This window comes from Alligator mississippiensis, chromosome 1, assembly GCF_030867095.1.
Source record: "Alligator mississippiensis isolate rAllMis1 chromosome 1, rAllMis1, whole genome shotgun sequence".
NCBI classification, from domain to species: Eukaryota; Metazoa; Chordata; order Crocodylia; family Alligatoridae; genus Alligator; species Alligator mississippiensis.
This window is the reverse complement of record NC_081824.1, coordinates 179,744,995-179,771,885: the sequence shown is the minus strand read 5'-3', so window position 1 is coordinate 179,771,885 and position 26,891 is coordinate 179,744,995. Positions and strand designations below refer to the sequence as shown.

Genomic DNA, 26,891 nt, shown 5'->3' with positions numbered 1-26,891 from the left:
CTGTGGGGTGTGTGTGTGATGCCACCCTCCATGCAAAGACAGTGATGCCTCAGTGGTATTTCCATGCACCCCTCCCCCCAGCGCAAAGCCCTTCATGGAAGGACCCCAGGCCTAAGCCCAGACAACCAGTTTGACAAGGATTTGAGGAGCAAACCTGAGAGTTTTCAAGGGGACAAGGCTGTGATCCCACATGATGCACCCCCAAGTATCCCAGTTCGTGCTTAGCCTCCAAACAGCCTGGCTAATTCAGGTTCATTGCCATTTAAACATATTGTGTAAAGGGCTGGCCTACCTCTTTTCATTTAGGTGCTATTCTGGACTAGTCATAACAAGACGGTTTCTTTGCTACACAGATACACACCTGTTGTCCCACCCCATGTACCTGTGAAGTACCCAGGTAACACTTTCCCTGGGACAGTCAATGTTTCTCTGTTTTCAGTCTAAAGAAAGTTAGCACTGCCTGGGTCTCTCTGGATTCTTTGCTTACAAAGGCTTCTAGCAGTTAGTCAAGTGTCTGCCTTCAAAACCTCAACATTTAAAAACTTCTCTGTCCCAAATTGGGGCAGACAGCCTTCTTCCTCTTCCCGCTCCTCAGGATGCTTGATGGAAGAAATCAAGAGCCACTGAAAGCTTTCCAAATAAGTACCTCTGCAATAGCTGCATTCAAAAGGTGGTTTTTTTTCTACAATTGCACTACATGGCCTGTAGATGAATGTGGAGATTGAATTTTATAATTAAATGGGTAACTAAGGGGGTTCCAGGGTGGGAGAAATACAAGTAGTATTGAAATGTGCAATTCTTTTATTCTTTTTTTCCCATTTCTTTTGTCATTAGATGAAGTTCAGACTTTTTGTTCAACATGCACAAATGCTAGACTTATTTTGATGGTTAATGTCTGTTGTGCCAATATGGACATCCAGAGTTTAGGAAGTTTCAGAATACTAGGTAATTCTCTTCCTTATCCTCTCAAAAACTTACATAAGAACTAATTGAGCACAGCAAAGACTAAGAAACAGAAGATCACAGTGACGTTCAAAACTACTTTCTGTGAATGACATTTCAAAGTGCAATAGTAACTACTACATATTTTTACCTATTTATTTCTCTTAAGTAAAGACCTTGATGATAGGGTGTTATTTTAGCTGATTTAGCAGAGACTGTAGGAAGAGCTGGTTACTGCATTTGTATTTGGATATGGTGTTGGGGTTTTTTGTATGAAGTTTTTTGTAATTAAAATGGACTACTTTTTATATCTCTGGAGAGGGAAGACTGACACTTTTCTAGAGAGAAAAATAAATACATATTTTGTTACTGTCTTGCTTAATTTTAAACTGTGTTGTGTGGTGTCTTCTCACATGCTTCTAATGATGGAGGTAGACTACCACTGTCACATACAGTGCAGAATAGACCGGTGCTTTGAATTCCCGGTTGCAGTTTCTGTCCACAGTTCAGGGAAATGGCTGTTATGAGGGGATGCAGGTAAAGTTAGAATGATGGAAATGACCATATTTACTCAAATTCAGCACAAGGTCCCATCCCCCATTCAATGTTGGGGGGAGGGGGAGAGGGATGCAGGGAAATTTAAGTCCTTTCTCTTGGATTTGAGTACAGATAGGGGAGCAGGCGATTGCTGCAGCTCCAACTCTGGCCCCAACCTGTGCTTGGAGTCAGAGCTGCTGCCCCCTTTCCCCACATGCCCCATACTCTGGCTGTAACCCTGCTCTAGTCTGCCTAGTCACTCAGCAGCGCTGGTAGCTCCAGCTTCAACCCAGACTGTGGCCAGAACTGCCACCCCCATTACAACTGTTGTGGGATTGGGTGGGGGCTGGACTGACTCTGTCCTGGGCTACAGCCACAAGAGGGTAAGTGGCAGGGGTGGGGCAGGTAGGAGGTGGCAGGGCAAGTGGAAGGAGCAGGTCCTGGGGGGAAGGGGTGAGTGATGGTAGGGCACAGGCACCGGGGGGGGGAGAGGGAGCAATGTGCAGGGGGAGGTGCAGGCACCATGGAGGGGGTTGTAGTTACTGTGCAGGGGGCAGGCCACTTGACTTCCATGTCACCTGCCCCCCACCTTGCTCCTTTTTTACTCTTTGCCCCATTACAGGAGATGGGACTGGGACAGAACAAATTTAAGTCAACCCTCCAATGATTAGATGCTATACATGGAAGCCATAATAACTTTATAAATTTTCCATGTCTAGAACTTAATTACTGGGGAATAGTCTTAAATACAAAGTCATCTTGGATTCCAGTGAGTACAGCCCTAGAAATTTGCATACCTTTTCCATTATACCATGTAGCATTGCACAATAACAAGTAGGATGTAGCAGACACAAGTTAGCAAATCGAGGATAAAACAGAACATGTTACAGTAAGAATACAGACATATATCCCTCATAATCAGGGATCTGGGTTTTCTGTTCCCTGTGGAAAAATGTGGAGTTTTGCCTTTAAAGGAGAAAATTCTGGGAAACTGAGCTCCCTTTGCCGGATGTCAGAGTTCCAGCCTGGAGGGGGCTGCTTGGGGCTGGGGAGAGTGGGAGGAGGGTGATCAGATGCAGGGGACCATATGCATGTGTACACGACCATGCAGCATGGTGGACAGCAGTTCCCTCCAGGTAGGTCTGTGGGGTAGGAGGAGCATAGGTGATGCATGCATAGGTGATGCGTGGGAGGCACATGCCCCCTCCAGATTTCTGCACCCGTAGCGGGGCACAGGGCTGTAGCCTGGTCAGACCAGCACTGGGCAGAAGCCACTTCCATAGCCCATCAAGTGGGACCTGGTGCAGAAGGGCAGAGCGGGGTGGGGAGGCTTGGTACAGCCACCACTGCTGCTGGGAGTGCCATGCCACCATAGGCTTTAAGATGAGGCACCCCTTGCCCACCCAGCAACAGTGGGGGGGAGGGGTGTGGGGCGGCACAACTCTAGCTGTGGAGCTTCACCTTGGTGGCCTGAGTGGCCCAGCAGGTGCAGGGCTCTTGGCGGTGCAGAGTTGTAGCCCTTCACCCTCTCACCTTGGCAGGCATGGTGGTGCAATGCTGCACTCCCTCCCATACCTGGTCCTGCATGCTGGGTCCTGGAGGCACCTCCTGCCTGGTGCCAGTTTGGCCAGGCTGCAGCCCCCTGGTCTGCTGTGAGCACAGAAATTTGTGGGGCGGACACATGCCCCACCCCCCAATGCACTGCCTATGGCATTGACTATGCCCACACAACCCCTACCCAACACACTGCCTCATACACTGGGGGGCTGGTGAGCACTGGCAGTGCTGGGGGTGGGGGACTGTGGGTCAGGAATGAGGGGCACTGGCAGGACCAGAGGCCTGTGGGTCAAGGGTGGGGCACCAGCAAGGCTTGGGGGTGGGGGTAGGGGACTATGGGTTGGGAGTGAGAGGCAATAGCAGGGGTAGGGCACCGGCCTATCAGGGCTGCTTAGCACCACAAAGCAGCGGAGGGACAGCTATCTCTGGACCCACATCCTGGTGAGCAAAGAGGGCAGGGAGAGCTCTGACTTTTCCCATGATAAAAACAAAAACACCAAAATATAAAGGTATTTAGATTGTATCTTCTTATAAAGATTGAGGCACTGGCAGGTTTCCAAATTGCTTCATAATTGTAAATATACCAATAAAAAAGCATGGTGTTCAACTGATACCTATAGTTGATGTTTCATTTTTAACCATGGAAAAATTTCAATTTGGGGATTTTTTAAAACAGAAAACCAGGATCTCTGCTCATAATGTAACCTCCTCTCAAGTCTGAGAACTACTTGGTAGTAACCACTTGGAACATCTACTTACCACTGGATGTCTTCATAGAGGAAGATGTTACTGACAAATTTCCTGTGTTGAACCTTTTTCTTTTTACAAGGACCTCTTATCTCAACCTCACACCAAGAAAATGATTTCCAAAATTAAACGAGGTTTAAATTGTAAGAAGAGGGATTGTTTTGGGATCAACATCTTGGTCTTGTGCATCAAATGAGACCAACACAACCCATGCATTTACAATGAGGATGTGTCATGCATCTGCAGCCCAGGACCTCTTGCACCTAAAGAAAGAATCATGCACCTAAGCCAGTGATTCTGAATCGGGGTGCCACAGAACCCTCTTCCACGGGGTGCTACACAACATGAGCCCTGTTGGGTGCGTAGACACCTAATCACAGTTCACAAGATAAACCAAGACATTTCAAGTAGGAATCCATAGCATCACAACCGTTCTGACCTGTCATGGTCTGAGTTCTTTGCAACAGAAAAATCGCTCTATTATTTTTCTGTAGTCAAGAAATGAGTGAAAGCTAATAGCTGGCCTTTTTTTCCTTTTCGAGGGGTGCCTTGAGTTTAAAAAAGTTGAGAACCATTGATGTAAACAAATCAAAGTAATTGGTTTTCACTCAAATTTCCTTACCAATAGCAAAAAAAAATTAATCTTTAGTTTGTTACCTGAAATAGCTGTACATGTACTATTGGGGGTTTAAAATACGGAGGTTCAGTGAGACAGAAGAGTGATGTGCTTTTTGTTTTTTCAGAATCTGTCTTTAGCACTCATGATTTAAGTTCTTTTTCTAAATGTGAATTTAATATAAACTAAGGCAGCAGAGTATCAGAAGACTTGAAACACCAACTCTAGGTGAGAGCTATTTATATTGATAAAACTTTGATAGAGTTGTTAACTGTCCAATGACAATAATCTGAATGTTTACACTGTTAGTTATTATTAGTCTATAGCATGCAAGAAAAACACAGGAATTGTCATATAAAGTTTCACAATATTGGGAATGATTTTTTTGGCATCATGAATGACTTGGTTTATTGGCTGATTTATCATTAGCTGGGTCTGGTACGTAGACAATTTTCATACGAATTTGATATTCCTAAATTGGTAAATAGAAAAACAAACAAAACCTGTGTATAGACTTACATACTTTTCAACTGGTAGAACCACTTACTGTTGAGGAAATGTACTATGCTGGTAAGAATTTTCTACTGGAATAACTGCATCCACAATGGAGGCTGCAAATACTTCAGTTTCTAAGTCAATATAGTTAAATCTGCAAAACCTGTGTACGATACAGTCTTACTCTTCCCCATTTCTAGTCTCAGCCTTGTGTGCCCAACAAATCAGAGGGGAAGAGCAATGTCCCAAAGAGAGCATCTGTGCATTGCCAAAGGTGAGGGAATCAATTTTGAAAAGCTCAGGAGGCTTCCAGACAAGATGGACTATCCCAGCAGAACATCTCCAAGGGACAGCCAAGGCCAAAGCATCAGCAGGTAATCTCAGCATAACAGAGCCCACAATCATAGTTTGAATGCCTACATGATGTACTTACTTAAAATAGCAACTCAAAGAGACTTAACTGTGCAGAATTGGAAAGGTTATTACTTGTTCTTTCTACTAAATTAACTCCTGTTGCTAAGGTCTGCTTGGCTGCAGCAAGCGCTTTCAAAACTGTGCACTTTGTTGGGTGACCTTTGGCTCTTGAACTGAAGTCGTTTCAACTAAAAGATCATCTTGAGGCAAATGCTGTTATCAGCCTATGTGTACTTGCACTGTCTTTCAATGTAACATTTACTTTTAACTTCCAGTTCCAATTCAGAACCTAATGAAGTGTCTCCACTGAAGAGGAAAGGTGGAAAAGCTGTTTAAAGACATTCCTTTACTTTTGAGACCTCCTTCCTCTTGTGTTTGGTCATCTTGTAACAATAATATAAAACTCATGAAGAAAAGCGTGCATAGGGTCAGTTGCCTTGACTCAATTTCATGCTTTCAGAGCTGTTTTGCTGGAGGGTAGAAAGACCCTAGTAAAGAGGGTGCAGAGGGCTGCCTCAAAGCTCTGGCAGTTTTCAGAAGAATAAGGGGAAAGAGCAAGAATTGAAAAAAACTTGACAGACCACTACTAATGAAAGACCTAGTGTGGCATCTCAGTGATTAACTGACGAATAGGTTGCTGTTGCCTGTGAAAGCTCATGCCTCTGAACCAGTTACTCTCTAGTGTCACCCTGCCCTGCCTTCTTACTGCCTGAAAAAAGAGTCAAAGCAAACTGGTTGGGAGAAACCAAGCCATTAACTTGTTGCACTGTTACAAAAACTTCCAGGGGTGGAAACTGAGAAGTGAGGCATAGGTCCCAAACTGCCTCTAATGCTGGACCTCTTCCAAACTGCAGAGGGAAGGGGCATCAGCATTGTTACTGCCTGTAGATTTTAGAATATCTGTTTAGTTGCACATTTAACTCTTACCCAAGACAGTAATCAAGACAAGAACTATTACCACCTTTTTGGAGAGAAACATAGAAAAGGTATACATGCTCACATAAAACACATGTATTGATCTACCCTCAAATAAAGGTGCACATGTAACTTTTATGTCACATTGTATGCTCTTTCTGTTATCGCAAATATAGTACACCACCCCAAAGGAGTTCTTAATACAACAACAACAGCAACAACTTGCTCAATTGGCAACATGTATTTTCTCTATAAGAGCATTCATAGATTCATAAATGTTAGGGCCGGAAGGGACCTCAATAGGTCATTGAGTTCAACCCCCTGCCCTGAGCAGGAAAGAGTGCTGGGGTCAGATGACCCCAGCTAGGTGCTTGTCCAGTCTCCTCTTGAAGACCCCCAAGGTAGGGAAGAGCACCACCTCCTTGGAAGGCCATCCAGATTCTGACAACCCTTACTGTGGAGCAGCTCTTTCTAATCTCCAACCTAAATCTGCTCTCCATCAATTTGTGGCCATTGTTCCTAGTTACTCCTAGTAAATAGAGCACTTCCTATTCCCTGCTGCCCTCCCCTGATGAATTTGTAGGCAGCCACAAGATCACCTCTCAGTCTTCTCTTGCGCAGGCTGAAGAGATCTAGGTCCCTCAGTCTCTCCTTGTAGAACCTTGCCTGCAGGCCTCTGGCCATATGAGTGGCCCTCCTCTGAACCCTCTCAAGATTCTCCGCATCCCTCTTGAAGTGCGGCACCCAAAACTGGACCCAGTACTACAACTGCGGCCTGACCAGTGCCATATAGAGGGGAAGCATCACCTCCCTGGACTTGTTCATCATGCATCTTCTAATGCATGCTAAAGTGTGGTTAGCCTTGTTGATCACTTCGTCACATTGACAACTCATGTTCATCTTGGAGTCAACTATGACTCCAAGATCCCTTTTCGCTGCTGTGCTGCTGAGAAGATCACCCCACAGCCTGTGTGTTGGTGGTTCTTTTTTCCCAGGTGCAGCACTTTGCACTTGTCTTTGTTGAACTGCACCCTATTTCGTTCAGCTCATTCTTCCAACCTGTCCAGATCCACCTGGATCCGTTCCCTACCCTCTAGCGTGTTAACTTCACCCCATAATTTGGTATCATTTGCAAACCTGGATAGGGTGCTCTCCACACCCTCATCCAAGTCACTGATGAAGACATTGAATAGCACCGGTTCAAGGACCGAGCCTTATGGGACTCCACTGCCCACATCTTTCCAGGTTGATATTGACCTGTCCACCACCACTTTCTGGGTGCAACCCCTAAGCCAATTTACCACCCACCTGACTGTGTAATTAGCCTGTCAGTTTATTTATGAGAACAGAATGAGATAGTGTATTGAAGGCCTTCTTAAAGTCTAGGTAGATGACATCTACCTTGACTCCTGCGTCTAAGCATTTTGTGACCTGGTCATAAAAAGAAACAAGGTTAGTCAGGCAGGATCCATGCTGATTTCCTTTCAGCATTATTTCCCCTGCTGGGCTCCCACAAATGTGCTTCTTAATGATTTTTTCCAGAGCTTTTTCAGGGATAGAGGTGAGACTAACTGGCCTATAGTTTCCTGGTTCGTCCTTCCCCCCCTTCTTGAAAATAGGGACCACACTGGCCCTTTTCCAGTCCTCTGGGACCTGATTGGAGCACCGTGAGTGCTCAAACAGCTATGCCAGTGGCTCTGCTATGACACTGGCCAATTCCTTTGGCACCCTTGGATGAAGTTCATCCGGGCCCGCTGATTTGAACACATCTAGCCCCTCCAAGTGCCCCTTCACTAAGTCTGTGCTAACAGTGGGTGTGCTGGTGTTCCTCCTGTGTCTATCTATGATCCAATTGGGAGATTTGTCTTGGTTTGTGTCTAGGAATACAGATGCAAAGAACTCATTGAAGAGCTCAGCTTTGTTCCCACTGTCTGTCACCAATTGCCCTAGTTTGTCCTGTAGGGGTCCTATGCTACCCTGTGCCTTCCTTTTGCTCTCTATATACCTGAAGGAGGACTTTTTGCTGTTCTTAATTTTTATTGCCAGCCTAAATTCTAATCCTGCTTTGGCTTTCCTGATTTCCTGCAAGCACAAGCCAGGGAGGCATAGTCCTCCTTTGTAGCTACACCTTGTTTCCCCATCCTGTATACCTCTTTCTTTGCCCTTAGGCTTTCCTGGACCCCCCTGTTCAGCCAAGATGGTTTCTTGCCCCCTTTTATGTGCAATGGGATTGTCTCCTCCTGCGCCTGTAGAATTGCTTCTTTGAGGAATGACCACCCTTCCAGGACCCCCATTTCACCAATGCTCTTGAGCTTTAATCGCTTGCTAACTAATCTGAGCACACTGAAGTTAGCCTTTCTGAAGTCTACCCACCCTTCGCTGGCTAGTGAATTCAATCAATTGATGGTCACTATCCCCTAGCTTACCTTGTACCTGCAGATTCCCCACTAGGTCATCCCTTGTAGCTAACACCAAGTCCAGCAAGGCATTTCCTCTAGTGGGACTGTATACCCCCTGTGTTAGGTGGAGGTCCTGTATGCAGGTTAAGAACCTATGTGAGTGGTTAGATTTGGCCAACTGCTCCTCCCAGCAGATGTCAGGGTAGTTTAGGTCACCCATGACAACCATATCTCTTGACTGTATGGCCTCTGAGAGCTGTCTGGAGAATTCCAGATCTAGCTCATCCTCCTGGTGTGGTGGTCTATAGCAGGCCCCCACTACCAAGTCCCTTTCCCCATGACCTCCTTGTATCCTGACACACAGTACCTCCGTTTGGCCCACCTCTGATCCCATCTTGATTATAGAGGATGTATATTGTTCCTTAACATAGAGAGAAACACCTCCCTCCCCATCTTCTCCCCACTCTCCTGTCTGTACAACCTGTAACCCTCTATGCCTACTGCCCAATCATGAGCAGGGTCCCACCAGGTTAATCCAACCAGGTCGAAGTTGTTGCTTGCAAGCAGGAGTGCAAGTTCCTCCTGCTTCTTCCCCATGCTCCTAGTGTTAGTGTAGAGACATTTAAGCCCCCCCAATGGGTGCCCTTGGTACCCCCTGTCCTGATGTCTATTGGGCCCCTTAGTGCTTACCTGGACTGATCCAATGCATTGCTCGTGGCTTGCTGATCCTAGATTCTCCTTATCCTCTGCTACTCCGTCACCTGACAAACCTATTTTAAAGCCCTTCGGAGATCAGCCAACCTGCAAGAGAACACTTTAGAAGAGAGATGAAGACCATCTCATCCCAGGATGCCTATCTTATGGAAGTGCATTTACAAGAAGATAGTTAGATGTTAAAAGTGATAGGCATAATGTTACCCTCAAGGTAGTAGCCAAGCTCAAGACTGTGGTGTTTTGATGAAATAATCCTTCTATGTAGAATATGAATATGCTTATTACCGTATTTACTCAAATCCAAGATGAAATTCCTCCCCCTTTTTAGTATAGTGGGGGGACTGCATCTTGGATTTGAGCATCAGAGCCAGGTCTGAAGCTGCTACTGCCATCACCAGTGCTGCCTGGCCAGGGCTAGGGTGGCTCACTGTGGCTTTTATAGTGGGGGAGGGGGCACATGGTGGGAAAGCATAGGAGAGACCATGTGGTATGGTGGGGCGAGGGCACCAGAGAGACCATGTGGTGCAAGGGGGGTAGGTGGCAGGGATGGCAGGTGAAAGAGGGGGTACAGCCAGTGGGAGGGGGACAAGCAGTCTGACCTTCATCTCCCCCCTCCACCTTGCCATTGCTTTCTGTGCTGCTACTTTCCCCACTGCAGCAGTGGTGATGGGGCAAATGTAAGATGACTCCCTAATACAGGGGTTGTCAACTAGGGGTATGCATACCCCTGGGGATATTTGGAAAGGTGCTAGGGGGTATACACAGGCAGGCAGGGATGACATCTACCACCCTGCAATGCCCCCACCGTGTGCAAGGCCCCCCCATGTCTGGCTGCTGCCACCTCCCCGCCCCGCCTCCTCCACTTCGTATTTGGTCGCTGCCACCAGAAGGGGTATGCTCCTTAAAGGTTGAAAACCCCGGCCCTGATAGATTTTATGCGTGGAAAATTAACAAACATAATTTCTTTGTACAGAATTATGGGGGGGGAGGGGGAGGTGTTGTCTTAAATTCAAAGTAATCTTGGATTTGGGTAAATACTGTATACAGACAGTATAGATCCGGTCTGCTTGGCTGCCTGCTCAGTGTTACTATATTAGTATCCAGTAAAGCATTCAAGCAGTCCTGTTGACTTCAGCTGGGGCCACGAACCAGTTGGAGACTGCATGGTTTATTTTGGGCTCTAGCAATCCCTTTGTTTAATCAAAGAAACATGTTGACAGGGTTAGCAAATGACATTTGTCCTCTATCAGATAGGAGGGAGAAAGGACAAAACGATGGTGACCTGAGGTAGGAAAAAGAAATGTAGCCATATCTTATGAGTAAAATCTCATAAAATGAGGAATTAGGTTTGCATTTTGACATTTCCATACATGCTTTAACAGAATTACCATTTAGGACTACTCAGTCACTTTTCTTTAGGGATTTCTGAATCTCCCAAAATGGTTATTTAGCTTGCTCAGCAGGCCATAATGTTGCATTTTCATAAATAAAATGTACATATTTTCTTTTAACGTGAAAATGAACCTGTTTTTATGTTCAGAAGCTTGCAGTTTTGTAAAATATATCAACTCTCATGGATCGGTTTATTTAAAATTACAAATTTCATTGAGAAAAAAGATTTATGCATTTCTTAATTAACAGAACAAATTTAGCTAAATATAAACTCTGCACTAAATCTTTGCAGTGGCACAATACCAACACAGAATACAGAAGCATTTTTAAACTATACAAAATTTAAAAATTGAAAATAATCATGTTTACATATTCTTTATACATTAACATATAAAATACCTCATTTTATGAGGCATCTAAAACAATCAAAAACATTCTACAGCTATCTCTGAAAATTCAAATCTGGAAACAATTTATTACACTGAAGCTTTACAGGACTCTATATTAAACAAACAATCCAATACATACTTTTTACAAGATTAACATTCCTGGATTTATTCCTAGGCAGGTTTTATTTATTTATTTTTGCTGTACACTCCACTGGTTATCTTTAGTTATAAAAATCTTTTTATTTATAATATGTTGGATAACCAAGTTTCTAATTTAAAAATTGTGCAAACAAAAGAAAAAAAAGTGGGGAAATAATCTGTTTACTATTCATCTATTAAAAAAAAAAAAAAATCATCACCTGTAACACTTTTTATCCAGTATGATAGGAAAAAGCCATAACAAGTTTGTTTCTGGGAGGATAACAGTTATGTTTTTCTATTCCTTCATTAGATATTTTATATAAGTTATGATAAATTAAACATTTGAGAGAATTACCCATCTATAGACCTGCCCCATGTCCTCAAGTCTATACCACCTATATATCTATTCCCAAGCACCTATTTTCTGGCCACATTTGCTGCTGCTTCCCAACAGCAGGTATACACATAATGGCTTATAGCTACATTATTTGTAGACTGAAGTCTGAGATGGTAAACCACAGGTACTACAGCTCTTAACTTTCAAGAACAAAGAACTGCCACACAGCCACTGATTTATACCACTTCCTCTTCATTGTCTCCAGCCTGTCAATACTGGCTGGGCAGAATTTATCCAAGCTTTTTAAAATGAAGTTCCAATATTCTTAGCTGAAATTATATGAAAGCATATCCATACATTTTCAGATGAATGCAATAAATTTACTAAGAGGTTATCCATTAGCAAAACTACTGTATGTGCATAACAAATGGTAAAAATCTAATGCAACGCTGGTCAGTAATGCTGGTTTCTTAAGAAGCAGTACAATATAACTAAAAGTGTTCTTTTTAGAAGTTTTCTTTTCCCTTATCTTGTGGCAGTTCAGGTATTTGGTGAAGCCTATATAAAGGAAGAAGACTTTCCAAAACACCATGCTGTGCACTTGAAACTTTTTTTTTCAGTCTCTGTTGGTGTTATTAGCTGCAAAGGCATGTAAATTTCCCATTTGGCTTAGGCCACTTTGAATATGTGCAACATGGATCTCAACGTTATTCTGAAAACAACTAAAGAAAAGAAAGAATGGTTAAAATCTGTATTTCAAGCGTCAACTTATGAAACTGATCACATCTGAACATTACTTTAACAACAGTCTGCTGTTTTCAAGTCAAGATATGAACGCAGGAAGCAGTGTAACAGTTCATAAAGACTAATATGCCAGACAGCAATCTACCTCTATCAAGTTGCGTTAGTTTATGAGCAGGAGCAAAAGCATTATCTACAGTATATAGCTCAATGAAGCCAGGATGTTCCTATTTCTGGGTGGTAATGCATGCGTTTCGTAAGATGAAAGTGATGAAAATAAATTATTGTAATAGACTTATTACAGTGAACTACGTATATTGAAGTAGAAGGAAAGTCCTACGTTTTTATATCTACTGCAAACTGCAATTTGCAATTCTGATCTTGGATAAGTTTTACTAAGAGCAGGAAAAGGGAAAATAATATAAAGGAAGCTGCCATTGTACAGTGTTTTCTTCAGAAATTTAAATTTTTGTAAAATACTTACACATATTAATGATTATTTGTCTAATTCAAGACAGAATTTGCTTTGCCACTTAATTTTTCAAATGCCTATGATATTGGATTAAAATACTAACACTTACATATATGTATTATCAGATCACTTTGCTTCTAGATTCAAGTAGAAGCCTTGCATATTTTACATTCCTGCTACAGAAGATAAGTATCTTTCTTGCAGATTGAGCCCTTAATTATATAAATAAACAAACATTTGAGCTCTGAAGAAGAGTCAGTAATCCTGGGAAGTGCAAGGAGAAATGAAATACCTATATGTTATTAAAAGTTAATTAGAATACCTGATATTGGAAGAATCTATTGAATTCTTGATGTCATTTAATGAATCTGTAAGTGATTTAAATTCAAAGGAATTCAGGTCACCTCCTTCTGCTAGACACTGCAAGAAAAGCCAAAAGTAACGTTTTGAATTTAACTTATAGTTATGCTATACAATTATAAAAATTTGTGCAACTATAATTAATGTTCAGACTTAATGCAGCACATAGAGACATTTCATTGATGCCCCAAGTATAACTGGGACTGTAGAATTATGTGTTTTGTGTGAAAAAAAACTTTTAAAAATAAACAATTTACCTTAATTTGCAATAATATTGCTGTAAGCCTAGCAATCAGTTCAGTAAGGTTTTCATTTTCAACACAAAGATGTCCTGTTGATGATGAGTTTGCTTGCCGGACTATCTCCTGAGCCTCTTCTTCACATCTGCGTCTCAGATCTGTTGGCTGATCTGCAGGCTGAAGGCCTTGGTCTGGAGCAAGCTGCATAGATATAACAGAAGAAAATACTGGTTAGGGCCTGATAGTAGTTGTGAGTGTGAAATGCAGTCAGCCTCGCTGGGAGTTTTACAAGTAGATAGCAAATTAAGTCAGGCCCCAATCATTTTATCAATTCATTTATTCAAAGATTTAACACAAATCAAGCTGCTGACATCAAGAAAAACTACTGGCACTCAGGGGAGAAGAGAGGAGAGAAATATTTTGGAGACCAATGTAAGTGGCTCTTTTCAACATGAACTTTTATCATAGAAAGAAGGACCAGAAGGGACCAGTAAGATCATCAAGTCCGGTTCCCTGCCATGGGCAGGAGGTAATGGGCTCAAACAAGCTCAACGAGGTGCTTGTCCAGTCTCCACTTGAACACTGCCAGGGATGGTGACTGCACCACCTCTGCTGGAAGCATGTTCCAGATTTTGGTTACCATATGGAAAAGAATTTATTCCATATGTTTAGGTTCTTTGTGTGTCTAAACAGCAGCATCAAATTAACTATGAATTTAGCAGTATATTACCTCATAACAGTATTGCTGAACTTTATGCAGAACTTTGTTCAGGTCCTTGTTCAGTTGTTCCAGTTCTAGAACAATAGTTGCATACCTCCTCTGAAACTCAATGTTGATGGGCATTGAATAGGATTTCTGTGAAGACATGAGCACATATGTATTTATTTGTTTATTTTGTTTTTATAAATATATACTACAAATGTGCAGGGCTTGTAGATCCTGAAGCTGCAACTAAAATTAAAACTTCGTTACAGGGGAGAAGTATTTTTCATCATATTTCCAAATAATTTGTTTCTACAAGAAGTATCTTTTAAATATTAAAGACATGATTGATAATATTTGTGTTATTTTCAAATCCAGCTGAAAATATCCAGAGTTCTGGGTGCAAGAGCTATGCCTATTGTTCTCTTTGTAAAGTGCTGTTCCCACCTATGGTGCCAGGGCTACTACTGGCTCTGTGGTCATATCTGAAAGGCTCTGCTTTAGTGTGGTACAGAAAATAGCTTAGGGAAGCTTTGCTGGCCTTGCTGTATTGTGTATAACTCAAAGGGGCTGTTCCAGCACTTAAGAATCAATGTACTGCAGAGGGACTGTGGCCACAACCTTTTGTTCCAGGTATGGTTCTCTACTCACTTTCAGGGTCAGAAGGTGGTAAAGCAGAGCTATTTCACAGAATCTACGGGTAGAAACATATCACCAAATGAATCAGATCAGCTATGCTGCTTCACACGTTGCCTGCTATTTTGTCCACTGATGCGATGGGACAATGGGTGATGTGTTCTCCTAGGGCTTCAGGGGCCTGGTCCTGCACACCCTAGGAATTTCTGGGCAGGGTTAAGCCTTTTAAGCCCTGGGAATGCCTGCCTGGCTTTCCCCGCTTACTGAAATGCAGCCTGGGATCTCCAGGACATACCTCGGTAAGTGGGGATGCCTTGACTTTTCCCACTTACCAAAGCCTGTCCTGGATATCACTGGGGCACATCTCAGTAAGCAAGAAAAGCCAGGCAGGTACTCTCAGGGTTTGGGGGCATGATTCTGACAGGAGTATGCAGAATTGGACCCCTCAAATACCTGGAGCACCTACTTGGGGTGGCTGGAGGGTGCACATAGCCATGGGCTACCCATGCTCCCTGCCAAAAAGCAAACAGACATCCGCTGCAATAAAGTCACACATTAATAATACCTTTTGTCAGGACCACACTGTGGCATGAGTCTGTACATCTGTTTCTAAGGCAATATCTGTTTCCACCCTGTAACACCTGTAAATTCTTCTTATGCTACATATATTCCATAAAGTAAGTCTTCACTTGATATATCCAAGGATGATTACACAAGCCCCTAACTCAAGGATGAATTATTTGGGAGAAAGCAAATATTATACAAAGATGCCTTCCTGATTTTAATATTGTATTTTGCTCTTTTATTGTTATATTTTTAGAACCTCCCCCAATGTTTGCTGGAGATAAAACATGACACACTTCAACCATTAACAGATTTCAAGGTAAGCTTGACATATTTCCCCTATTATTGTTTAGGTAAAAAGAATGAGAAAGATTAGTGTTAATCATTTCCCAACACAATTGTTAACAGCCTCTGGCTTTGGTGGACTAGCAGAGAAAATATATTTCAGAGCCAAATATCTTACACCACGAATACCCAAGGTCCAAGAAGCCAAACCCAAGCATTGCTATGAAAAGTTCACAATAAATCTCAGCTATTGAGATCAAAACCAGCACTGGACAGAGAATCAGAATCCGAAGCAAAGTAGGGCTTCAAAAATTAATACCAAAAAATAGATGTGCAGCTGCAAATTAAATGAAAACTGGTGCAAGTTTTGGACAAGAGGGGCAAGTCCAGATGAGCGTGCACATGTGGTTCACAGCATCACAGACATATCTGTGGCATGGTGAAGTGCACACACTGCGCATGCAGGCATTCGTCATGCTCCTGATTTGGAGCACAGCAGGAGTTTTTTGACACTGCCAAGATCCCGGTGTCAAAAAAAAAAGTGGGGCGGCACACATGGCAGCGTATGCTGCCTGAAGCCAGAGTCTGGCTGGCCAGAGCCATGCTCTGGCTGCTGGTCAGGCTCCACGCACCCAGATCACAGCTGCTGCACCCCCAGGACCTCAGGTAAGGCTGCTGGAGCCAGCCCAGGTACTGGACTCAGCCTCCCCTACCCCACACCTGGAGTATTTTTCCCCACACTAACCCCATTTGCAGGGGCGTGTGCCAGGGCAAAAAGCATGAATTTATGCCATTGCTTTTTTTCCCCCATGGCAACTACACACCCCTGCTCATGGGGACGTGGCCTAGGTATAACACGCTTCCTGCAATTAGGTTCATCATATGTGGACAGTTTCTTTCTGAATTAGCTGTTGCTTCCAACTATTCTGCAATGATACCTTTTTCTTAGAGAGGGGTGGCCACCCTGCTGCATGCATGCCACCTGGGCAACTGCTTTGTGTGGCATCTAAGCTCTGGGTGCTCTGTAAAGGGAGGTGCTGGAATAGAGTAGGGATTCAGCCATGTGGAGCAGATCAGGGGTAGGATGCTGCTGCCAGATAAGAGCCAGGTTAAACCTTTCCTTGCCCTGCAGCCAGCACTAAAATTCAGGGCTTTGGCTCCTTGCTCTCCGTATAAAACTGTGGCAGTTGTAGGATCGTGGAAGGATTAACCTGGGTCTTGGTGGTGATGCTTCTGTTGCAGCAACATGTTGCCCCTACTCCCTCTGCAAGGCTGGAGCCCCCTTACCTCCATCACCCTGGGGCTCAAACTGTCAGGGGTGCCTCTGGAAATGGGAGGGGGTAGGGTCAGAATGGCACTCACAGGGGGTCAGGGATATACTCATGGCATGCCTGCCAAGGTTGGCCACAACTATTTTAGACTATATTGCAATAATCCAATCTGGGAGTTAAAGCCACAGGTAACTAATCCACACCTGAAGAGATGACTGAGGCATCCGACATAAATGAAGATGGGGGGGAAGAGAGAGGTACTTCTGAGCATTGCCACTTGAAAATCCAGGACCAGTCAGGGATTTTGAAACGTCAAAGCAACTACAGACATTACTGTTAAAAGGTGGGTGTCTTTTTAATAAAGAACAAGTATCATTTCTGTCAGACAAGCTGTTCAGATGCTTCCCTTGAATGACACCTCTAACTTGTCCTCACTCTTCAAGTGAAAGAAATTAGACACCAAACCTTTTCATCCTAATTTGTGTTACCTCTCCAGAAGGCAACTGACTTTTCTGAATGATTTCTATCATCTTATGCAGGGGTTGGCAACATTTTACAGCAGGGGCCCCTTTAACGGAGCTTAGCTTGCTCTGAGTGTGGGCTGGGTTGGAAGTGACCCGGGCTGCCACCACTGGAGCTGAATCTGTGCAGCTGTTCCTTCCTGACCAACACAGCCATTTATCCTTGCTGCTCAGGTGAAGCCCTGTCACCAAAACACCATAGAAGTTTCCTGGCTCAGTGGGCCAGATAAAATGGCCTCAGGTTGCCAACCTCTGGTCTTACCCTCTATTTAGACAACTCTAGCAGATACACTTTTATTTATAAGTCCTCAGTTACAGCTAATAAACTAAGATTAAACATTTAAACTTCAAGCTGTTCCCTTCAAAAACAAAACAAAAAATGTATTACTTTGGATTAGTCCCTGTTCTCAAGTCATTTAGAGTCTCTTGTTGTTACCAAATAATAGTGTACTCTACACTGAGTTTGGTTGGGAAGCTATACTTACTTCTATTTTAAGCCAGTCATAAATTTATAGCACAATCACAAAAAGTGTTTTGTTTTTTTTTAAACTGAAACCAGCAGTTTTCAGCCAACTGAAACAATTGCTGTTTCATTATATCTAAAAATCATTGTATCAGAATTATTTGATTGATATCAAAGTCTTTAATATCCATGAACATACTTAAAGTGTCACATGGGTAGCCGGTGTCTGAGAAGAAACCTTTGATTAAATTAAATACGTTTAAAGGGAGAAACTGTGAACAAGATTGCCAAAGGAGGAAAAAAAAGTGATAGAAGTTAAGAACTTAAGCCATTGGAGAAAGGTATTGTCCCCTCCATTTTTTTAAAATCAGCCTTAGGCATTCATACACATTTCTGTATTAAGAGATTTATTTACCAAGGAAACAGTAACACAGAAGAATTGCAAAAGATATCACAGTCTTTATCCTGGTTATAGAGCTAAATTTATGAAACTACAAATGTCACTGTTCCCCTTCCCTCTTGCTGCTTTTTTGGTTGTCCTGGTATTCTTTATTTCCTTTTATCCTTCACGCTTTGTCCTTCCATGATAAAGTAAAAGTGTGATTTAGTAGCCGACTGAGACACTCGTATCTAAAGACTATCCCAATCTTGCAATGAGAAGAGGATTTCTGAAACCTGCATCAATTCTATCAGTTGATATTATACAAATGTCACACTTAAAATCTCAGTTAAAAGTTTTAAGGTAAATCAGATTTAAAAACTGAGAGAACAGACAGAGGAAGGGAGAAGAGAAATGTTTTATTTATGTTAAAAACCCTAAATGCTTTAGATATTTTACATGCAAAATTAAGCACTTCTAGGCTTTTAATAGAGAAAAAACCTTCCCCTCTCCCCTCCACAGTTTTTTACCCAGCAAACCTGTACGTTGAAAGCCCACCCATTTAAGCAGGCACTGGCAGAGCAGTATGGCAGATAAAGGTAGGAGATTTATCTGATGGCAATGCGTGCAGGGGGGTTGCTTTCTGTAATTTTAGCTTGTGGACTGATTATAAGATACAGTGTGCCATTGAAAACTATTCTACTGTTGATGCGTGTGTTGTGATTTTAAAGTGTATGTTTGTGATGCCTAGAACACTGCACAGAGTTCTTTTGGAATGGAGTTATTTTTCATATTGAAAGCAACATAATTTATAAATATTTGTCAATTCAATAACATTGAATTATGATTTTGCTTTACTGTAGGAACTTCCATCCAAGATTATCTAAGTATATTACAAAACACCAATTGAATCCTAACAGAACACATATGTGGGAGGCTATCTTCTCAATTTTATAGCTGGAGAACAGATACAGAGGCTAAAGATAATCAGGATTGCCAACTGTTTTCAAAAAGCAAGACGAAAAATGCTTGTCTGTAAAATGCATTAAAAAAATGGAGCCACCCAAAAAACTAAGCATCTGGGAGTTTGATTAAAGATCCCTCGTTAGAAAAAAGTTGGAGGCAAGCTCTGAAGGACAGACAGAGCAGAGCAGAAATCCTGCAGCCTGCAGAGAACATTCTCTCAGGGCTTTGTAGCCTGAAGCCTGAAAACGCCCCCACCCTGCTATGTGCTGCGGCTACGTCTTGTTGCCTGCCTATAACGCTGCTGGGTCACAGGCAGGCAAACAGCAGTCCTTTTTGAGGGGTCCATGCTGGGACTGGGGGGCAAACAAGGCTAAAGTTGAGGGGGGGAGCATGGTGCTGTCAGGGGCATCAAGGTGTGGGGGAGAATAGGGGACTCCTGGGGTGGAGACAGCATGGTGTGAAACCATTGCTGCAGTCAAGATTTTTCAACCCAATAATTTTTTTTAACTGATAATCTGCAAACTTTTTACTGACAATTTTTTTATACTATAGTTGGTGTTAAACTCCTAAATTTGAATGTGGTCTTTGTCCAGGGCCTGGCAGAAGAGTTCCGTTCACATTATGTAAAACATGTCAGTAAAAAAATCTGTCTTGGGTTGGGAACTCTAAAGCTAACATTTTTAAAAGTACAATCACCTTTTGAAAATACTGGACTCTCTAATTTGCCTAAGTCACACCACAGGCAGGAGCCAATTAACAGACTTATAGCCCTGAGCTTTAAGTGCAAGTTTGCCCTTTCTTCCTCCTATTGTATCTGCTTCCATTAAGGTTGTTTAATGGTATGCAATCTTAAGAACAGAAAAGAGAACATTTTCTTACCAGCTTTTCTGCTTCTGTGTTCATGTCCCTTAATTGCTTGATGTGCTCCTTCTTGATCATAAGGATTTTTGATAACCTGGTCTAAAGACAGAGAGAACTTATTTTTAGGACAGATATTTTTTTGAACGATTTAAAATAGTTTTGAAATGAGAATTATTGAAAAAATGACCACTACTTATAATAGATAACATTCTGTCTGAATACAAATGAAGGAAAAACTTGAATTTTTCTCAGGCCTTTTAGACATTTTCAAATATATTCATCTGCACAAAGCACAACACAATGCTCTTGAAGTTCCCCAAAAAAAGACTGAAATACATGACCATATTTAGGGGGATTAGAGGGAGAAGTATCCTCCTCTTCCTTTGGTCTGTAGAGCTCCTATACAACAAGGTTCTGGGTGTTCTGATCATCAGTGACTACAAGAAAGACCAAATGTATCGTCTTCCCCTTTCACACAGTTTTTAGCTTTTTTAAAAATCTCTTTAAAGCTTTTTCCACTTGCTGTGCCCCAGACAACACCTCTAACAGGCACTACTGTACAACTGGGGTCTGTAGCATACAGGACAACTCTGTGGGCTTTCCATATATTGATCTATTTTTTTCTGCATGTCAGGCCTAATGTGTTTATGGACAGGGCTGCTAGATTTCTGCCCTTAATGCATTTTAGTATAAGTGCGTATGTTAGCTATGACTCAGAAAAAATCTAGCCCAATGAAGTCAATGGTAGTTTACTGATTGATTTTGAGTAAGGATTTCACACCTTACATACTTCAAAGGATGCATCCTGAATCCTGGAACTGGTGTATATTATATTCATACCGAGACATGACGAGGGCACCTATATTGGAATTCAGAAGAATTGGAAGCACAGTATTTTCAGAGGCAAGTCATAATAATGTAAGGTAATGAAACTTGGTACTGAGCAGTTTACCACTGAAACAATCCTGCTCGCTCTCTCTCATACAGACAGAACTTAGGAATCCAAGGCATAGCACTGAAAGGTACCTCACAGATCAGAGTTCAATTCCCTATCACTGAAAACAATCACACAATCCCATTCTGAAATGTATCAGACTTCATCTTAAAATTGTAATGAAGATTGGTCCTAAGACTGATCATTTAGGAACATCACTAGTAACCATTATACTCTAGCTCAATAATTCTTATTTCACATGCAACCCATTGTCAACTCCCCTGAGCCAGTTCTTTAGCCACTTGACGCTAATGGCCATCTTCTCCAGTTTAAAAGAATTTCCTATGTGGAAAATTACTCAAAATAAGAAAAGGAATGTGGAACCAGATTCAATTTATGTGCGTTTGAGTTAGCAATTTATGCTTGAGTTTAGAGTTACTACAGAACGTTTACAGGACACCCAAGTATTCTTACAGTTTAAATATTTTATGCTACATTGTTTGCAATAGCTTCTAAAAAGTGTCATAAATGCATTTGCTCTTCCTAGTTGTTAAAGATTTAAAAAAAATCCTTGCATTTAAAAAGAACTTTTGATTTATTCCCAGGTTTTTAAAATCAGTGAGGAAGATATGCAGCACTCTGGGAATGCGCTGCATTGGTTAAAATGCTCCCTCTCATGGACATATAGCAGCATGGCAAAAATTATTTTTATTTACACCAGTGGTTCAAAGATTTTAAAGACATTTTTAGGCTTGACAGACATAAGGCACTGTCCAGAAAATGCCAACTCTTCATTTTTGCTCTTTTTTTGACTACAGAAAAAGAACTGAGCAATTCTTAGTTGCAAAGAACTCAGAATGACAACAGGTCAGAATTTTTTAGCACTATAGATTCCCATGTGAAAAAACTCCAGGTTTATCTTGTGAATTATGTTTGCACACCTAGCAGTGCTAACATTGTGTGGTACCCCTGAAATGACTTCAAGGCACCTCACAGTGCCACAACACCCTGGCTGAGAATCAATGACGACACTGCTTTTTTTTTCTATTTTGAGTCTTTTCCAGAAAAAAGAATACTGTTAATCATTTGGAAAACATATTTTCTGACTCTAACTCTACTCAGTAAACTCATTCTCAACCTCATCCACCAGTTTTAAGCTATAGTGTAACTTAAGAGGCATTTACTTTTTTATCGTAGAATCATAGAAAATTAGGGGTAGAAAGGACCTCAAGAAATCATTTAGTCCAACCCCCTGTTCAAAGCAGGACCATCCCCAATTACATCATCCCAGCCAAAGCTTTATCTAGCTCAGGGGCGGGCAATTATTTTGGGCAGAGGGCCACTTACTGAGTTTCAGAAAGCCATTGAGGGCTGCATGACAGGCAGCCCAGGGCAGATTAATATTAATTTTCTACATTTTTAGGGGCCCCGTGGGCTGGATAGAATAGCCTGGTGTGCTGCATCCAGCCCCTGGGCTGCATTTTGCCTGCCCCTGATCTACCTGCATCTTAAAAACATCCAAGAATGGAGATTCCACAATGTCTCTGGGTAACCTGTGCGCTACTACCCTCTTCGTGAGAGAATTTTTCCTAATATCTAATTTAAACTTCCCTTACTGCAACTTGAGACCCTCATATATAAGATTGTTGTTGTTGTTGCTATTATTTGGTACTATTCCAGGGGTTCTCAAACCAAAGCCCATGGTGCCGTGTCATTTGGTCTGAGGTGCTTCCCATGGTCTGGAAATTTGGTGGCAGGGGAGAAGTGGCACTGCTCCCATGCTGTCAAATATTCAGACCCATACACAGCCCCAAGCCCTGCACACTGGATCAGGCAGCAGATCCTAACATGCAGAGCTGGTTGTGGGCAATGCCAGGCCTGATGGCCCAATCCCAGTGTAGGGAGGTGGAAGTGGGCACGGAGGGGGTGTGCCAAGCTCCACAGCTGGATCTGGCCCTTGTACAAGTCCTGAGCCATTCATCTGGCCCAAGGGTCCAAAAGTTTGAGTACCACTGTTCTATTCAGATTATTTCTTAATGAGCTCATCCCCAAGATACAAGAGGCAATCCATTGATAGTATAATAAATTCATTTTGGAGCTTTTTCTTTAATGTGCCTAACTGTTTATAAAACTATACATTCTAATTTTAGTAAATATCAAAATGTAGTGAAGGGATAGCATCAGGCATTGGTTTAAGAAGTGGAATATCTCAGTTTTCAGTTAACAATGGTAAAAATCAGTCTTACATGGCCAATTTGGACAAAATTTCTCTCTCTTCTATTTCTTTCAAAGAATTATTTTTTCTTGCAATTGATTGTGGGTGCTAATTACTGGTAAAGATAAAGTTTCATATGTAATCATTTGATTGTATGGACAAATCAACAATTAGACATCTAAGTATTGTAATTATCCACAATTAATTGTATAGAAAATTAGAAGCTAGGCTGAAAACCCTTTGAAGATGTAGCCCATTTAATTTTGTTCAAACAATTTTTTCCAGAGATCATCTGTTTTTTCCTAATTAGTAACTCCGTAACATTCCTCTGTTTCAGAAAATATATTTCAAGCTCTGAATTGAGGTACTTCCACGGTTTTGTGGATGCTGAAGCTGGGTTAAACTGGATTATTTGCAATTTAGATGCTTAAATCTCATTTAGGTACCCATGAGAACACTTTGGACCTAGCTCCTAGCTTCCTATAAACTACATTATTATGCGGTGACTTTCTTTATGCTAGGCGTACACGACTCAAACTTAACTGGGGGACTCTTGCGAGACAGTTTCCAATGGACAGCTGCCACTGGTGGGTTCCATTCTAATTGGATACCAGCTTGCAAACTTTGTTTTCTCTAGTAACTGTGATTAGCATGAAGGCAAAGGCTTGAGCATGAGATTCTCTGATTGGGATATTTTAATTAGCTGATAAAATTCCAAATTAGTTGCATTTAACATGATTTTCCCATATGAAGAGCAGATGAAATTTCTGCTTGTTGCAAGTGTTTGAGAATTCTTAGCTTTGAACATGTTTATAAAAGCTTCTCAATCTCTCTTCCTTTGCAAAGATGAAGACAGTATTAACATAGCTTGAGGAAAAAACAAGGATTACAGGGAGACGCCCAAAGTTCAAATACTATTTTTGAAGGGATTCCATGTATATCTCCCTTTAGAATGTTATTTTCTCAGTTCAAGATTCATCCACATACTGGAAATTAACCTTTAATATGGGGAATGTACAACATCAAGAATATTCCCATATTACAACAATGCCAGTACCTAGTACAAGAAATGTGATTCATGTGCAATATAATCCCACAGAACTTTTTCAGTGGAATGCCTAAACTTGACAGCATTCCACTAAACAGTGGTATTTTCCTTCAGTTCAAATAAAATTAATTCATACTTCAGGCACATAGACTGTATTGTTCAGATGCTATAAAGGATGCCATCAGGAAACTAGGGAGGCTGTATTTTCATTCTTTAATTATATAATTAGAACAATTCTAAAATGGCCAGACAAGACTGAATGCTGGAAATCCATCATCAGTCTTGCCAAAAAGCACTCAAACAGTCTATATTAATGAAAATATTTTTGCTTGCTCAGTGCCCTTGAAGATACATTTGTATCTACCATATGGTAGAAAAGCTCAATTTATTTAAGATGAGTAGTAGTATATTCAAACATCACTGACAGATTTGGCAAATTTCTAATTTAAAATATAACAATGCATTGGACAGCTCATTGATGCACTGTGGCTGGATAACTGAGCTTTACTGGGCTCTTCTATTTCTTAGTCAGTTTGGTCTTGTCACAATTTTGCTGATAATTCTCACTGTACATGTTACTGAATTAGAGTGAGATAATATCTAAACAAATCTTGGAATTCATTAATCTTTACATATTTCCCCTTATTTTTAGTGTAGCTGCATTTAATGTAAAACTCTCAATCTTGAGAACTGCTTTACCACTATTTCATGCTATTTTTCTCTATGTTATTTTTAAATAGTAATAGGAACCATTAAGTAAAAAGCTGAAACAGCAACACATCATAACAAACTGAAGGCAATTCTTCATTTTCAACTTCTTTAAAAAGATTATATAACTGATTAAAAACTTTAAAAAACCCTCAAAAATTCCTCTCAGCTTTTCATATTGCACTTCAGCAAAATCAAGCAGCTTTACAATAGTATTGCAAACTCTATGGTCAATTCTTTATCTTTTAAAGTTAACATTACTAATATGTTGACATTCAGAAGAACAACTTGCCTAGATTAGTCTCTGTGTTCAGTGAATTTCTGCTTCCCAGTGCTATCTTTCCTAGACTTTCTCACATTCACAGAACATATTGCAGATTTACTTCAAATAAACAAGTGAAAGATAATGATGGATTTGCGATATTAGAACATGCATCTTGAAGGACATCCACCTTGATAAAAGTGTTTGTGGTCTGCAGGGCTCCTTGCAGGTCTGCACATATGGTGGCAGGGGAGCACTAGTAATTAACACTGTTCTCTATCCTCCAATGCCAAATTTCTAAGCCCTGCAGGTCAGAGGACATTGCCCTGCATGTGGGGCTGGGGCTAGAGGATCTGTTGTGGGGTCTAATCCTACATGTGGGACAGGCCGGGGCCATGGACAATATCTGCCATGGGGTCTGATCTCACAAATCAGATGGGGCCTATGAACTGACCCTGAATCACTCATCTAGTCTGCAGGTCCAAAAATTTGGGCACCACTGGTCTAGAAGCTTTTTTTTCCAATTTCCTTTGATTTTTTAGGGAATATCCAACTGCCTTTTCTCAAGAGTTGGCCAGACATACCAGCACTCTCCCTTATTTAGTGAATGGGATATATAGAGGAACACACTGTTCAAAAAGTCCTGACATACTACTACGCTGCAATTTGAAAATTAAACTTTTAAAAAGCAGGACTGAGAAAACAGTATGTGCAATATTACATAAGAAACAATGATAAAACAAATATTTTTGACAAGTAATTCCTGAAAACTTTGGTAATTTTGACATTAGCATTATTCATAGATTGTAGAGTTGGAAGGGACCACACTGGATCATTGTGTCCAACCCCCTGCCCCTGGCAGGAAAGAGGACCGAGGTCAGATGACCCCAGCCAGGTGACTATCTAGCCTCCTCTTGAAGACCTCCAAGCTAGATGATAGCACCACCTCTCTTGGAAGCCCATTCCAGATCCTGGCCACCCTTACTGTGAAAAATTTCTTCCTAATATCTAACCTAAATCCACTCTCAACTAGTTTACACCCATTATTCCTAGTCACTCCCTGGGGCGCCTTAGTAAACAGCGCTTTCCCTATTCCCCGTTGACCTCCCCTAATAAATGTATAGGCGGCCACAAGATCTCCCCATAACCATCTCTTGTGAAGGCTGAAGAGATTCAGCTCTCTCAACCTCCCCCCGTAGGATCTATCATGAAGGCCACTAATCATGACAGTGGCCCTCCTCTGGACCCTCTCGAGATTCCCCGTGTGCCTCTTGAAGTGCGGCACCCAGAACTGGACACAGTACTCCAACTGTGGCCTGACCAGTGCCGCATAGAGGGGGAGCATCACCTCCTTTGATCTATTAGTCATGCACCTGCTAATGCACGACAAGGTGTGATTGGCCTTGTTGATGGCCTTGTTACACTGCCGGCTCATGTTCATCTTGGAGTCAATTATGACTCCAAGATCCCTCTCTGCTTCCGAACTGCTGAGAAGGACACTCCCCAACCTATAGGTGTGCTGGGGGTTCCTCCTTCCCAGGTGGAGTACCTTACATTTATCTTTATTAAATTGCAATGAATACAGCATGAATTAACGTCCTAGGAATTCACAAAACGGATGTAAAAGGCCAATACAGCCAAAATTAAACGAAGAACAGTTAACACTTA

At 41.8% G+C, this 26,891-nt stretch overlaps 1 protein-coding gene across 4 annotated transcripts in view; it reads right to left on the bottom strand.

Annotated features, from left to right (window-relative positions):
* Positions 1-10,900: 10,900 nt before the first annotated feature.
* Positions 10,901-26,891, bottom strand: part of LIN9 (lin-9 DREAM MuvB core complex component) — a 60,012-nt gene continuing 44,021 nt past the window's right edge. For all 4 annotated transcript variants that reach the window (XM_006268756.4, XM_019483109.2, XM_006268757.4 and 1 more), the window contains 5 exons: positions 20,075-20,155; positions 14,138-14,263; positions 13,426-13,608; positions 13,131-13,228; positions 10,901-12,317 (listed from right to left, as the gene is read on the bottom strand). In XM_006268756.4, coding sequence (XP_006268818.1) covers positions 12,212-12,317; positions 13,131-13,228; positions 13,426-13,608; positions 14,138-14,263; positions 20,075-20,155 — 594 coding nt within the window. In that variant the 3' untranslated portion in view covers positions 10,901-12,211. The remainder of the gene's footprint in view (positions 12,318-13,130; positions 13,229-13,425; positions 13,609-14,137; positions 14,264-20,074; positions 20,156-26,891) is intronic.